Source organism: Anabrus simplex, chromosome 1 (assembly GCF_040414725.1).
Source record: "Anabrus simplex isolate iqAnaSimp1 chromosome 1, ASM4041472v1, whole genome shotgun sequence".
Taxonomy (NCBI): Eukaryota; Metazoa; Arthropoda; class Insecta; order Orthoptera; family Tettigoniidae; genus Anabrus; species Anabrus simplex.
Window position 1 is genome coordinate 921,434,494 of NC_090265.1, and position 14,092 is coordinate 921,448,585.

Below are 14,092 nucleotides of genomic sequence, written 5' to 3' on the forward strand. Positions count from 1 at the left end.
CTGTTCGTGCTTGTATTTCCCATTCAATTCAGAAGTTAGAAATTTATTCTATGTTGAGTGGTACAGTGAAGGGTTGCGAATTTTTGTTGCGTAATAGCCGACGTACGGATTAGAAACATACTCGTATGAAGATGACTAGCATGACGCATGTTTGCCTTGTGGTATGGTTATGAATACTGAAAAAGTTATGAAATCACTGACTAATGAAGAAAAAATTAAAATCCAGGAAGTGGACAGACATTCACATCTTTCAATGGTGGCACGTATGTTGAAACTTGCACCTTCGAGTTACAACTCAAGTCGATCGAAGTGTTGTCGCAATTGAAAATAGTGGTCAAAGTCATTCTCTCGCATATGGTCGAGTTTAACCTCCAAATCATGTTCAAAGGGAGTTACAAGAAAAAAAATGTTAAATAACCCATAGGTCCAAAATATAAGGCTTCAGCTGATGTTTTAGAAAGAGGGTGTAATCTGGAATAATGCACTGATATTTTTAAGGGCCCCGGTGCAAAAGTTTTTTTTCTTTTTGTCTGGTGTTTTACACACCTTTTAACATGCTGTTATTATTTAATAATCCCCAGTGGAAAAGGTTTTCATATTTGTTTTCATGCCTTTTAATGCCCTCATCTTATCTTTAGAAACACTAGATGAAATATATTTTACTGTACCCATTCATAACACGGTGTAAAATGCATGCATGTCGAGACAAAAAGAAAAGAAAAAATATAGTTTGGATACTTTTTATTCACGTATTCAATAGTATGTTTTCTTGCTTTACAAATTCTCCTTCTTTGTCCTTTGCAGAAATATCCTAACAAGGTTTTATTGAATGAACTAACCTGTGAAATCAGTAATCCACTCTGTGCCATATTTTGATGTGTTTCACAATTCTTAGTTAATTTCAGTACACAGCATTAAAATTAAGTGATCGTTTACTTCAGCCTTTATTTGTAATGAGTTAACTACTGCCATTGGCCAAGTTGTTTATGGATTTATTACAGAAACATGTTCTCTTTCATTCTGAATTGTGTTTACAGAACACCAGTCAACGAGTATTACTAATCGACTCTGACATCGCCTTAGAGGATACAGATGTTGATTCCCATAGGGAACCTGAAATATTTGTCCTGAATGAATAAATTTATAATACCAATAATATACCAATATAATACCAATGGTATTATAAATTTACTCATTCAAGACAAATATTTCAGGTTCCCTATGGGAATCAACATCTGTATCATCTGATGGCCAGGCAGGCATCAGTTTTTGAAAATGAGACAGTGTCTCATAGTGCACTGGCACTGCCAATGACTCCAAGTAGCCTATGCAGTGGCCTCCACGGTATGCACTATCCATGGGTCTTGGTAGGCGTGCTATTTACCAACTGATGAGCCCAATTTAGCACACTGGGGCGAAACACTGACAACCAGGAATGAGTCAGCTGGAAAATTTATAATGTCCAATAACGGACCAACTATACCGCTATCGCCTCAGAGTTCAATTATCGACAAGAGAGCTCGCTATAGCACATAGCAAGAAAACTACATCAAAGATGATCGATCACATTCAATATAATTGCTGGAATGCATAAATATTGATAACAGAAATATAACGCATGATTAACTGCTCATAATAACAGATGCATCAGTGATTGGGTTCTCGCTATAACCGAAGGATAGTACACAGTTTAATATGGAAATTTTCAAGGGACAGAAAAGAACTGTTGTTACTGCAGAGTTCTCACTATATGTCGTACTTGCTACAGCGGACTTCTTCTGTATTTTAGTTCTGCAAATAGTTACATTAAAAAACTTGGCACATAACTACCGTACTTCCTGGCATAATCGTCGCCACCACATAATCGTCGCATTCTTTATTTTCAATACAAAAGTCGGACTTTAAACATTTAATCGCATAATCGTCGCACGGCCAAATTTTGTTCACCAATCTGCTTAAAAGGTAAATGGAACTGCAATGTAAGTTGCACATGAATGCGCAATTTAAATACGTGTATGGTTTATGGGCAATTCGGTAACACAGACACATTTGCGAGATGTTGCACAACGTATAAATAAATAATACCGGTATATGTACGACACATGGCTTACCAGTAGGCTATCGGCAGTTTAACAACGTGGTCGCAAGACAGTGTACAATTTATTCACCACCTACATATTATGAGTTCTCATTTGAAATACCGTATTTATGCAAAGAATCCCCGCCACCGAACAATCCCCGCACCCTAACTTTAGGTACGCTTATTTTGAAAAAAAGAAATGCCAACTTTGACGCAAAAAAACGCATCCCAATTTCGTGCCTCAACTTTTTTAAAAAATGTGCGGCTATTATTCACGTAAATACGGGTATTTACGCGAATAATACTACATCCTAAATTTAGGAAGGCTGATTTTGAAAAAAAAAATGCCAACATTGACGCAAATAAAACCCGCACCCCAGGGTATTATTCGCGTAAATACGTACCGTAAGGCTGCAAGTTATCGCTTATCGGCAACGTCGCCAGGAAATACCGGTACCAAAACACACTTGTCTTCTAGGAGACAAGAGGTCTGATAGAATTCTGCGTTATTACAACCACCCGCCCCCCGGCGCAACAGTTGCAAAGGACCTTGGCCTAGCAAGCGACTGCTGCTCAGCCCGAAGGCCTGCAGATTACAAGGTGTCGTATGGTCAGCATGACGAATCCTCACGGCCGTTATTCTTAGTTCTCTAGACCGGGGCCGCCATCTCACCGTCAGATAGCTCCTCAATTGTAATCATGTAGGTTGAGTGGACCTCGAACCAGCCCTCAGATACAGGTAAAATTCCCTGACCCGGCTGTGAATTGAACCCGGGGCCTCCGTGTAAGAGGCAGGCACGCTACCCCTACACCATGGGGCCGGCTCCTGCGTTATTGCGTACAAAGTGAAATCCAAGACGATAACACAGATTTCCACGGAATTATTCAGCTCACGGTCAGCCGAATTATTTACGATATCTCAGTTGTCATCGCTAGACTCTTATCTTACTACGTCATAAGTGTCCGGGCATGGGATTAAAACTTTTACCCAAGCAGTCAAGATAATTATTATCCAATAGTAAAAGTTTTATTTTATAAACTCATCAGTAATGTAATGTAAAATCATCAATAACTGGGAAGAAATATTAACCTAATTACGGTATGTTTAAAAGAAATTGAAAAAATGAATGTTTGTTACTGACGTCTCGGAACACAGTCAACTACAGTAGATCTACACCATGCTAACTAGAGCGATGTATGAAGATGTCCGTGCTCCGGTTTGCGAGCTTTGCGCAAGCGCACTAGTGTCTCGCAACCAACGAGCTCAACTGATAACAAACTGCTGCATGCTTCCTTGCTGCCTAACAGTATTGGCTGCTCTGGAATGGACAGATCACAAATGCATTTATTTGTTTGTGACTGACGTGATTACTGTAGACATGTGTGCGTGAGAATTTAAGTTTTTAATTTGTGTTAGGGGTGTTTGTAGAATTAATTTGTTTTAATAGTGAACAATTACGAAAAGCCATTTACATTGCAAAACATTAACGAGTGAAGCATTTATAAGCGATTATGGGTAAATATAGAAACTATTCTGCGGGCTTCAAGCTAAGCTTAATTGCCTTCGCTGAACAGCACGGAAAAAGAGTTGCAGAAAATATTTTCAGTGAGTGAAAAGTTGGTGCGTGACTGGCGGAAATTAAAAATCAAGCTAAAAAGCACAAACCCTTCTAGATGCGTGTTTAGAGGTCCTAAAACAGGGAAGTTTCCTATTAAGTGACAAAGAAGTGTTTATGTATGTGACTGAAATATGTAGCAATGCCTGCAGTGTATCATATGAAATGTTACAAATTAAGGGACGGGACGTAGCGTGCAACCACAAAATAACTCAGTTTAAGGCGAGTCGTGGGTGGATTAAGGGGTTCATGCGACGACACAATCTGTCAGTGCGAAGGAGAACAACACTAACCCAAAATTCGCCTGCTGATTACATGGATAAGATTGTAAATTTTCACCGATTTGTCATACGTTTGCGCAAGGAAACTTCATACGTGCTTTCTCAAATCGGTAATGCCGATCAGACTAAATATTTTTTGTATATGCCTTGCAACAGCACTATTGCGCTAAAAGGATCACGGAGTGTATTAATCAAAACCAGCAGTAGTGAGAAGTTGCGATGCACGGCAATGCTAGCCATTACAGCTGACGGAAGAAAGTTGCCGCCTTACCTCGCACTATTGCGCTAAAAGGATCACGGAGTGTATTAATCAAAACCAGCAGTAGTGAGAAGTTGCGATGCACGGTAATGCTAGCCATTACAGCTGACGGAAGAAAGTTGCCGCCTTACATCATTTTCAAGAGGAAAACGATGCCTAAGAATATACAGTTTCCCCGTGGAATTCATGTATGAGTGCAACCAAAGGGCTAGATGGACGTAGAACTCATGCTGGACTGGGTTAAAACTGTGTGGGATAGAAGACCCAGTGCACTACTAAAACAACCAGCTCTGCTTGTTTTAGATAGTTTCCGAGGTCACCTCGTCAACGAAGTGAAGCAACTTCTCAGTAAAAATAAGACACAACAGATAGTCATTCCTGGTGGCCTAACGTCTGCTTTGCAGCCACTAGACATATGTATAAATAAACCGTTTAAAGACCATTACGTCGATTTTACAATGAGCAGATGATGAGCGGCGATCAGAAATTGACACCCGCTGGAAATATCAGGTGTCCACCCTTGGACTTGTTATGCTCGTGGGTGATGAAAAGTTGGGATCTTATACCACCTGAACTAGTCTCCAAGAGCTTCAAAAGGACTGGGATTTCAAATGCACTAGACGGATCCGAAGATGACGCAGTGTGGCAGAGAGACGAAGAATCTGATACTGGTATTAACAGCAGCGAGGATGGCGCATCACATACTGAAACCTGCGATAGCGACACAGAAGATTAGGAATAAATTGTGTACCGGTAGTCCGTATTTCACAACAAAGCGATAATTTTTTGCAAGTGTAATATTTTAACTTTAATACTCAAATTAATGACAATTAACTTAATATGTTCATTTTTATTTTCAGGTTGGAAAAACGTTCGCCGAATTGTTGCGAATAATTATGAATTTTGTTTTAGACTGTTTTAATTATTTTTTTTTGTATAAACAGGAGTATTACGTGCATCTTAAATTTGTATCAATACAATTTAGTTATAAATAAATTTTTTGAGTAATACAAATACTGGTATTAAAAATTATTCGTATAATGGTCGTACGCTACTATTTTTTCAAAAATTTTGGTATAAAAAGTGCGACGATTATGCCGGGAAATACGGTACTCAATCTTGTGTTGCAGATTTTAAAACTGACTAATTCTAGCAATAAGAAACAGATGAAATTCACATACTCTTCTTTAAGTCACTACATAATGAAGGCAATATTTCACTTACGATCCAGGAGACTGAGGTTGAGTTTTAGAGGATCGTGATGATGGTGATCATTATGGTGAGACTTTGGTCCAGAGATAAACTGTGGCCTAACTCCAGTTCCCACAAGCTGAGCTAGTTCCAATTGTGATATACACTTCACAATGTCCAGCCATGAACTGCCCAGATAGTTTCCTGAAAAATCATGTAACAGAACTTCAATAAGATCAAGCAACTAAAATACACAAGTACAAATCCAAACTGCCTCACTTTACCTCAAATTGCACTAGTAAATATTATGAAAGTTTTCCATGTCTATGGATATAATCAGCTTGGCTTTCTTAAACACTACATATTGCCGTGCAGTTAGGAGTGCGCAGCTGTGAGCTCGCATCCGGGAGATAGTGGGTTCGAACCCCACTGTCGGCAGCCCTGAAAATGGTTTCTGTGGTTTCCCATTTTCACCTTAATTAAGGCCACAGCCGCTTCCTTCCCACTCCTAGCCTTTCCTGTCCCATCGTCGCCATAAGACCTATCTGTGTCGGTGCGATGTAAAGCAACTAGCAGAAAGAAACACTACCTATTCATATAAGTGGTGTATTTACAACAGTACGAAATGAGATTAGAGTGTAGAATTTAAAGAGCACGTGCAACTATACATGTCATTACGTGAATACAAAAGGAGGGAAAAATTAAATACGGTAAAGATAAATACTGTATATAGGAGCCCTGTCTATCTTTTCCACATATACTTCGCCAGATTTCTGCCCTCTACCATTCTATGATAAGAAAAATTATAAAAAGGAAATTTATGCAAAAACAAGAATCTAGAAGGAAGAATAGGAATACATTCAAATATATAAACATAGTGACATCATGAAGTAGTTCATTTTTTTAATTATTTTTTTAAAATGTTTCTATTCTTCAAACCAAACCCTGTCCTGTTTTCAAGAGGTTCTTGGATCTTATCAATAGAGACAATAATAGATTAACAAGACAGTGTTCACTACCCTGTTAAGTTCTGAAATTCTTTAAATGCATCAGGAATGTCAATGCATAAGTAAAAACTGCAGATTGGCTGTAATCTCACTTTGAATTAGGAATAATCCCTACTTGTTCATCGTCATACATTTGGAAAATGAATTCAAACTGCTGATCAAAACTTCATCAACTATTGTGTATTTGAAAAATTTAATAATTTCAATATAATAAAGTTTACTCAGCCAGATTTTCTGAAAAACTTGTTTCAAAAAACTCCAGTCTTAGTACAGTGTCAGCAGCAACAATGTCAACCGTAATAAATGAAATAAAATTAGGGGGGAGAAGGTGCCAATTTAGTAACACAAGTTCACATTAATGAGAATGTCTAAATTTCATGATCTATAGCATTTTAAAATTGGCATTACAAACTGAACACTTAGGGCACTCTATGTCTTTCCAATTTAGTTGTTTGTAGCAAAGTAATTGAAAATAATGAATTTGTGTAACACACATAATTTTAATGTTAGGTTCAAAGAATATTAATTAAGGTGGGTTGCAAGAACAAACTTATTGGTTCAATAGATGCTAACTGTCTAATAAGCTGTAAGCAGCATTACAAGAAGGTTCAATAGTGCTAATGGTTTATTAAGGTATCCAATAAGTTATAGTTGTGACTGCCCTCCTATAAACATTTATTGCCTCATTAGATTTCATGGTGTGGGTTACTGTAATCACGTCTTAGTTCGTGAAACACGGGCAATGGCTGAGTGGCCTAGTAAGTGGTCCTGAGAGTCGGGATACCAGTAGCTATGGAATGTAAGTGGGTATCGCGGACACATTCTGAGCCATGGCCCTCCTTGTGCTCAAGCAGCTAGGACATTAAAATCCACCGGTGGTCCTTAACCTGTTAGAGGAGAAATCCTCACTTGGACTATGTGTAAGTAGGGTAGCATCCTGCTTCATGAATTTACCGAGCTCAGAACATTTCATTGAGCAAGCCTCGGACGTACGGAAGTAATGGAGTGCCACTCTCATTTGATAAGCGAGGGACTCCTTGGGAACAACTTGGCGAATGAAATGGAATTTGATGGGGAGCTATCAATATTAATGAGGCTTATGGAAGAAAGACAGTAGAACTGGTTTAGTCAGCAAAGAGGATGCATCTGGATGTACCAGGAGTAAGTGCTATTCGGGTAGGGGGAGAAAACGAGAAAGAGATGGGAAATTATAAAGTGTACTCGATGGGTGTTAAAAAGGGAAGGGCAGAGTATGGGATAGGACTGTTTATCAGGAATACTACTGCATGCAACATAGTTTCTGTCAGGCACGTAAATGAGTGAATGATGCGGGTAGATTTGGCAGTTGGAGGAATTAGGACGAGAATTGTCTCGGTGTATTCACCATGTGAGGGTGCAGATGAGGATGAAGTTGACAAGTTTTATGAAGTATTGAGTGACATCGTAGTCAGGGTCAACAGCAAGGATAGGATAGTGCTAATAGGCGATTTCAATACAAAAGTTGGAAATAGAACTCAAGGATATGAAAGGGTGATTGGTAAATGTGGGGAAGATATGGAAGCTAAGGGTTACAGTAAGTGTTTGCTTGACTTCTGTGCTAGTATGGGTTCAGCAGTTACGTATACATTCTTCAAGCATAAGGCTATACACCGCTACACATGGGAGGCTAGGGGTACCAGATCCATAATAGACTATATATTAACGACTTCGAATTCGGGAAGTCTGTTAGGAATGTACGAGTTTTTTATTGGGATTTTTCGATGATACAGACCACTATCTGATCTGCAGTGAACTAAGTATGTCCAGGCCTAGGATAAAAAAAGTGAAATCTGTCTCGAAACGAATAAGGGTAGAAAATCTCCAGGACAAGGAAATTGGACAGAAGTACATGGATATGATTAGTGAGTTTTGAACAGTGGACAGTAAGCAGGTTCATGATATAGAAAGAGAATAGATGGCATACAGGGATGCTGTAGTAGAAACAACAAGGGAATGCCTAGGAACGACTGTGTGTAAAGATGGAAAAAAGCGAACATCCCGTGGAATGATGAAGTGAGAGCAACCTGTAAACGTAAAAAGAAGGCTTATCAGAAATGGCTCCAAACAAGGGCCGAGGCAGACAGGGAACTGTATGTAGATGAAAGAAACAGAGCGTAACAAATAGTTGTAATCCAAAAAGAAGTCGTGGGAAGATTTTGGTAATAACCTGGAAAGGCTAGGTCAAGCAGCAGGGAAACCTTTCTGGACAGTAATAAAGAATCTTAGGAAGGGAGGGGAAAAAGGAAATGAACAGTGTTTTGGGTAATTCAAGTGAACTCATAATAGATCCCAGGGAAACACTGGACAGGTGGAGGGAATATTTTGAAAATCTTCTCAACGTAGAAGGAAATCTTCCTGGTGGTGTCATGAACAACCAAGCTTATGGGGAGGAAGAAAATGATGGTGGTGAAATTATGCTCGAGGAAGTGGAAAGGATTGTAATTAAACTCCATTGTCAGAAAGCAGCAGGAATAGATGAAATTAGACCCAAAATGGTGAAGTATAGTGGGAAGGCACGGATGAAATGGCTTCACAGAGTAGTAAGATTAGAATGTAGTATTTCTAATGTGCTCATTGCATTTTCTGGCAAGTTATAAAATGGCATCAAAGGAGATGTACAGCCCACGGAAGTCAGAATTATATAAAATGAACTATGATTTAAAAGTTCACAGGAGGCCACTATCGAGAAAAGAGAGTGTAATCTCGAAGGCTGTGTGAGTAAAGAACATTAAAATGTCAAGTGGATTGTTTAAAAAGAAACAACATTATTATATTATTACACAACTAATTTGCCAAGATACTGGATGGTCACTGAAGACATTAGCTGCGTACAAATAGAAAGATATAAACCAGATCCAAGTAAAAGATACCGAAATTACTTGTCTTGAGACAAAGATACGGCGTAATATAATAGATTCAGCGCATAAGAACAGAACTGCAGAGTAAAATAAGAAGATTTAAATTAAATAAGCAAAGCAACTGGTCAGACAAAGACTGTAACATAACGTCGAAGGCTATTGAAATTAGAGATCAGCGGACAGAAAGTAGTCAAGAATCTTCTCAAGAAAACAGAATTAAGAGATTCAAGAGCATTAGAGAACAGAATTATTATCTGAATTCCATACAAAAAATAAGGCAAAAATAATACTGGAAATACACTGAACCTAGTATGAATGTTTTGAGAGTTGTCAACTCAATAAGCAAGCATATAAGAAGAGCAGTGACAAGATATTTAGACTACTGGAGGCACTGATATGAACTTTTACATATCAGGATTTATTTATGTGAAACTTAGCGCAAGAAAGAAGATTCTGAATATGAGCTGCTAAATTTGCACTGGACCGACCTGGAGATAAGTAGGTCACCGGCCAACCAACCTGATGAAGGAGTGGACACCAGCTGATCCATGGTTTTCAGCCGGCCAAGGACAACAGGTGTAGCTCAGACAGCTACGAAATCGTCATAAGCCAGAGAAAGACAAGCTAAGTTTACTAAATTATAGCTCTTAATTAAGTTAGGATGTAGTAGCCTCATGAAATTATTAGTTATTGTGGTGTATTTAAGATATCAGTGACTCAGTGAAGTGCAATTTCTGAATTAAGCTTTTCAAGCTTAGGTTGTGCTAGAATCGATATATCGAAGAAGTGACCGTATATATATTGAGTGTATTATGATAGCTATGGAATTTATGATTATTTGCGAGAATGAGTATAGATTTCATGCAGCAAAAGGAAAGCATATGTAAGTGATGGATTTCTTAAATGGGTTAGGAATTTGAACATGCTTATTGGTCATCGTTATGATATGGAAAGGATATGTACATAGTATGAACTATTCCTTGCCGATGTTCATCATGAAGAAGGATCATGGTATACTAGATGTTAAATGTTATTCTGAGAGATGAATTGTGATCCAGTGAAGCGAATATAGAGGCAATGAAGTTTAATACGTCATGGGAAATATTTTATATGAGAAGAGGTTATGATATTTAGAAAGCTGGTTATGTTAAGAAGTATTAATGAATGAATTGAACGATATGTAGAATTTAATGGAGAAATGAGAAGGCATTGAAGTGAATTGTTATGAAATTAGATGCAGAGGTGATGTAATGATGGATGCTAAATGCAAATATTCATTTTCTGGATCAGGTATATGAAGCAAGTGCATGGATAGATGTATCGTCGAGGGAATGTGCTAAGATAAGGTAGGCATGGCTAACCCAAACGCATATGTCAAAGCAAATGATTCTTGCTACATCTAAAATAAGGTAGCGATGTTGAGAAATACCCATATCAAATGTCATATAGAGGTAGTGCACGGATTCATAGATGATATGAATATGTTGCTGTGATGAATAGTATTGAGATCTGAAATAATAATTGAGCTATCGTATTAAGTTGAAAGGAGTCACTTAGCCTTTCAAGGCAAATGAGACTTCATTTAGAGTTAAATGTGGAAAAAGAGGTCAAAATTATAATTAATTAAAAACTAGAATAGTTAGAAATGAGATTTAGATTTTTATTTTAGAAAAAGATATATGATGATTTTCAAGTGATTAAATATAGTATGATTAGGATGGTAGGTGCCAAGATCATAAGTGGCAGCAGGAATTAGTAAGCGTAGCACATCATTCAATGGAGATAAATATTGATGAAGCAATGACAAATAAACAATTTCGAGTTCAAGACTTAAAAATAAAGATTCAAATATGAGAAATATCTGTTATTTAAACAGTGATGTTGTTGATTTTTAAATTATTATTTAAACATGTGATGAACTAAGGAAAGTATTTTAATATCAAATAGTGGTTGATTAATAGTGGCTGAAGATAAGATGTTAGCTCATGTCAAGATTGAGAATGAACAATTTTAATCAGCGCTGATGTAAATTAAACCGATGGATGATATCAACTTTTATTTTCTGATATATGGAACAAAGATTTCAATTAATTACTTTCTCTTTCCTACGCGTTATGTTAAGTTAATAAACTTGTTGATTTAGATTTTACATGTGTGATTAATTAATTTTTAGGCTGAGACTGTAGGATAGTTTAGTGTTAAGTTGAGTTTTTGCGATTTATGACATTACTAGCTGTAGTACTCAGCGCTCCCCCCCCCCCCCCAATGACCCTGAAAACTATAGATTCGACACTACTTTCGATTATTTTTTATGTTCCCCCCCGGCCCACCACCCTGAAGAGTGCTGAATATGGACTCTAAAAAATCCAGAATATCACTCTACATCTCAGCGAACCCAAAAACTATGGACTCGACACTTTTTTCGATTATTTTTATGTCTCACTCCCCCCTCGCCACCCACTCTAAAGGGTGATGTAGTTTAAAAATTTCCGGAGTGTCCGAAAACTATGGACTCGACTCTATTTTCCATTATTATTATTATATCTTACTCCCCTCCTTGCCCCTACACCAAAGGGTGCTATATATATTTCGTATGGCATGAGGATGCATTGTTACAATTTGATTATTTACAAATACCAAAGGGTGCTGAAATTGTACTTCAAAAAATCCAGAATGTCACTACTCATCTCAGCAATCCCAAAAAACCATGGATTCAACACTATTTTCAATTATTTTTAAATCTTACCCCCATCGAACCCACCCCTAAGGGTTAAAATATCCGGAGTTTCACTATTCATCACAGCGACCCTGAACACTATGGATTCGACACTATTTTCGATTATTTTTATATTTCATCCCCCACCCCCTGCCTTTAAGGGTGCTTGTGGTGTCATACCTGCACGAGGTTTGTCCCCTGATACTAACAAGGGAACATCCACAATGGTGAAGTCGCCGATCGCGATGAAACTTAGCAAACACATTGAGGTACATGTAAAAACAATGCCAGCATCAATTTTAGGCGCCAACATTCATTAGCGCGTTAACTAAGGGGCCTAAAAGTTGCGACATTTCAAGTTCCGCGCGAACAGCGATGAATTCCTCCTGACCAATGCTTAGCCGGAACACTGCTTTGTGCCACACCTCTGCTCCTCCACCCCTCCGTCCCGCCTGGTTCAGCACCACTTGTTTCCCTCTCCCCGCGCTGGCGACTGCTTAGCTGTCGAACAGAACCTGTGCTACACTGCGTACGCTATCAGCCTTCCTCATAGCTCTCTCTTGGAATTTCCACATTGTATAGGCAGTTTACATTTTATGAAATATTTATGAAAACGTTTGCGACGAGTCCTTAAGGGCAATGTCACTAAGCGTGTCAAAAATTATTTTTCATCTTCAAGCAAAGCACGGAAGTCACGGTGAAGAAGGTCCGCTGAACTTTCGGGAGCTGCAGCTTTATGACGCGATTGAGGGTGAGTGTTAAGCAGTCAACTATTGTCAAATAGGTTTTGACGCTCACGGGGAGATGTCACACTGCGGACATAGGCCGTAATAACGTAGATTGAAGCGTAGTCTTTTGCGCTGCATGTGAAATTGTAGGTTTATGATATGTTGATACCGATAACTCTGTCCGACTCGCTGGCTGAACGGTCAGCGTACTAGCCTTCGGTTCAGAGGGTCCCGGGTTCGATTCCCGGGCGGGTCGGGGATTGTAACCTTAATTGGTTGCTTCCTACGGCACGGGGGCTGGGTGTATGTGTTGTCTTCATCATAATTTAATCCTCATCACGACGCGCAGGTCGCCTACGGGTATCAGATAGAAAGACCTGCACCTGGCGAGCCGAACCCGTCCTGGGATATCCCGGCACTAAAAGCCATACGACATTTCATTCCATTACCGATAACACTCTCGTTGTTTTTAAACGAACAGTTGTGTTCTCCGTTGTTCCTGTCAATACATATACACATAACAACATGTATTTTAGTTATTTGTTTTATTTCTCCTCGCAAGCGCGAGGAGAAGGGAGGGGAACGTGCCGGGGAGAACCACTTGGAGGGTAAAAGGCGGTGCAGAGGGTGTGTCTCCAGACGGGAAGTGTGTGTGCCGGCTTAGCATGGGCAAGCAGGTATTTATCGCTGTTCGCGCGGAACTTGAAATGTCGCAACTTTTAGGCCCCTTAGTTAACGCGCTAATGAATGTTGGCGCCTAAAATTGATGCTGGCATTGTTTTTACATGTACCTCAATGTGTTTGCTAAGTTTCATCGCGATCGGCGACTTCACCATTGTGGATGTTCCCTTGTAAGTAATAAGTGTACCAAGTTTGGTTGAAATCGCTTCAGTAGTTTAGGAAGAGATGTAATACATACACAAATACGACATTTATATATACGGTATAGACCTATAGGTAGATTACATAGACTCGCCCTTGCTCGTTGCGAACCTCAGCTGCTCTTCGTTAGGAGTGGGTGATAACTCGCGTCATTGCCCTGTTGATATTCTATACTTTTCATAGTTTCTTAAATATTTTACATACCTAACAGACAGCCACATTCTTCAAACTGGGCAGACCTATCAAAATCCTATGACATGAAAGTACATCTCGATCACAGCATGTTGGACTGCTATTTCCAAATAACATGCATGAGAATGAACCTCCTACCAAGGAAGGTACTTTATAAAACATGGGGGCGTATACCCATCCTCCTATATACAGCCTTTATTATTGGACTATCATAATTTAGCGTAAACTGCTGTTGCCTAGCGA

General features: G+C 38.9%; 1 protein-coding gene across 1 annotated transcript in view; it reads right to left on the reverse strand.

Moving 5' to 3' along the window:
* Window positions 1-14,092, reverse strand: part of Sec71 (ADP ribosylation factor guanine nucleotide exchange factor Sec71) — a 452,892-nt gene that overhangs the window by 199,841 nt on the left and 238,959 nt on the right. The window contains exon 18 of the mRNA XM_067136654.2: window positions 5,461-5,631. Within this exon, the coding sequence (XP_066992755.2) occupies window positions 5,461-5,631 (171 nt within the window). The remainder of the gene's footprint in view (window positions 1-5,460; window positions 5,632-14,092) is intronic.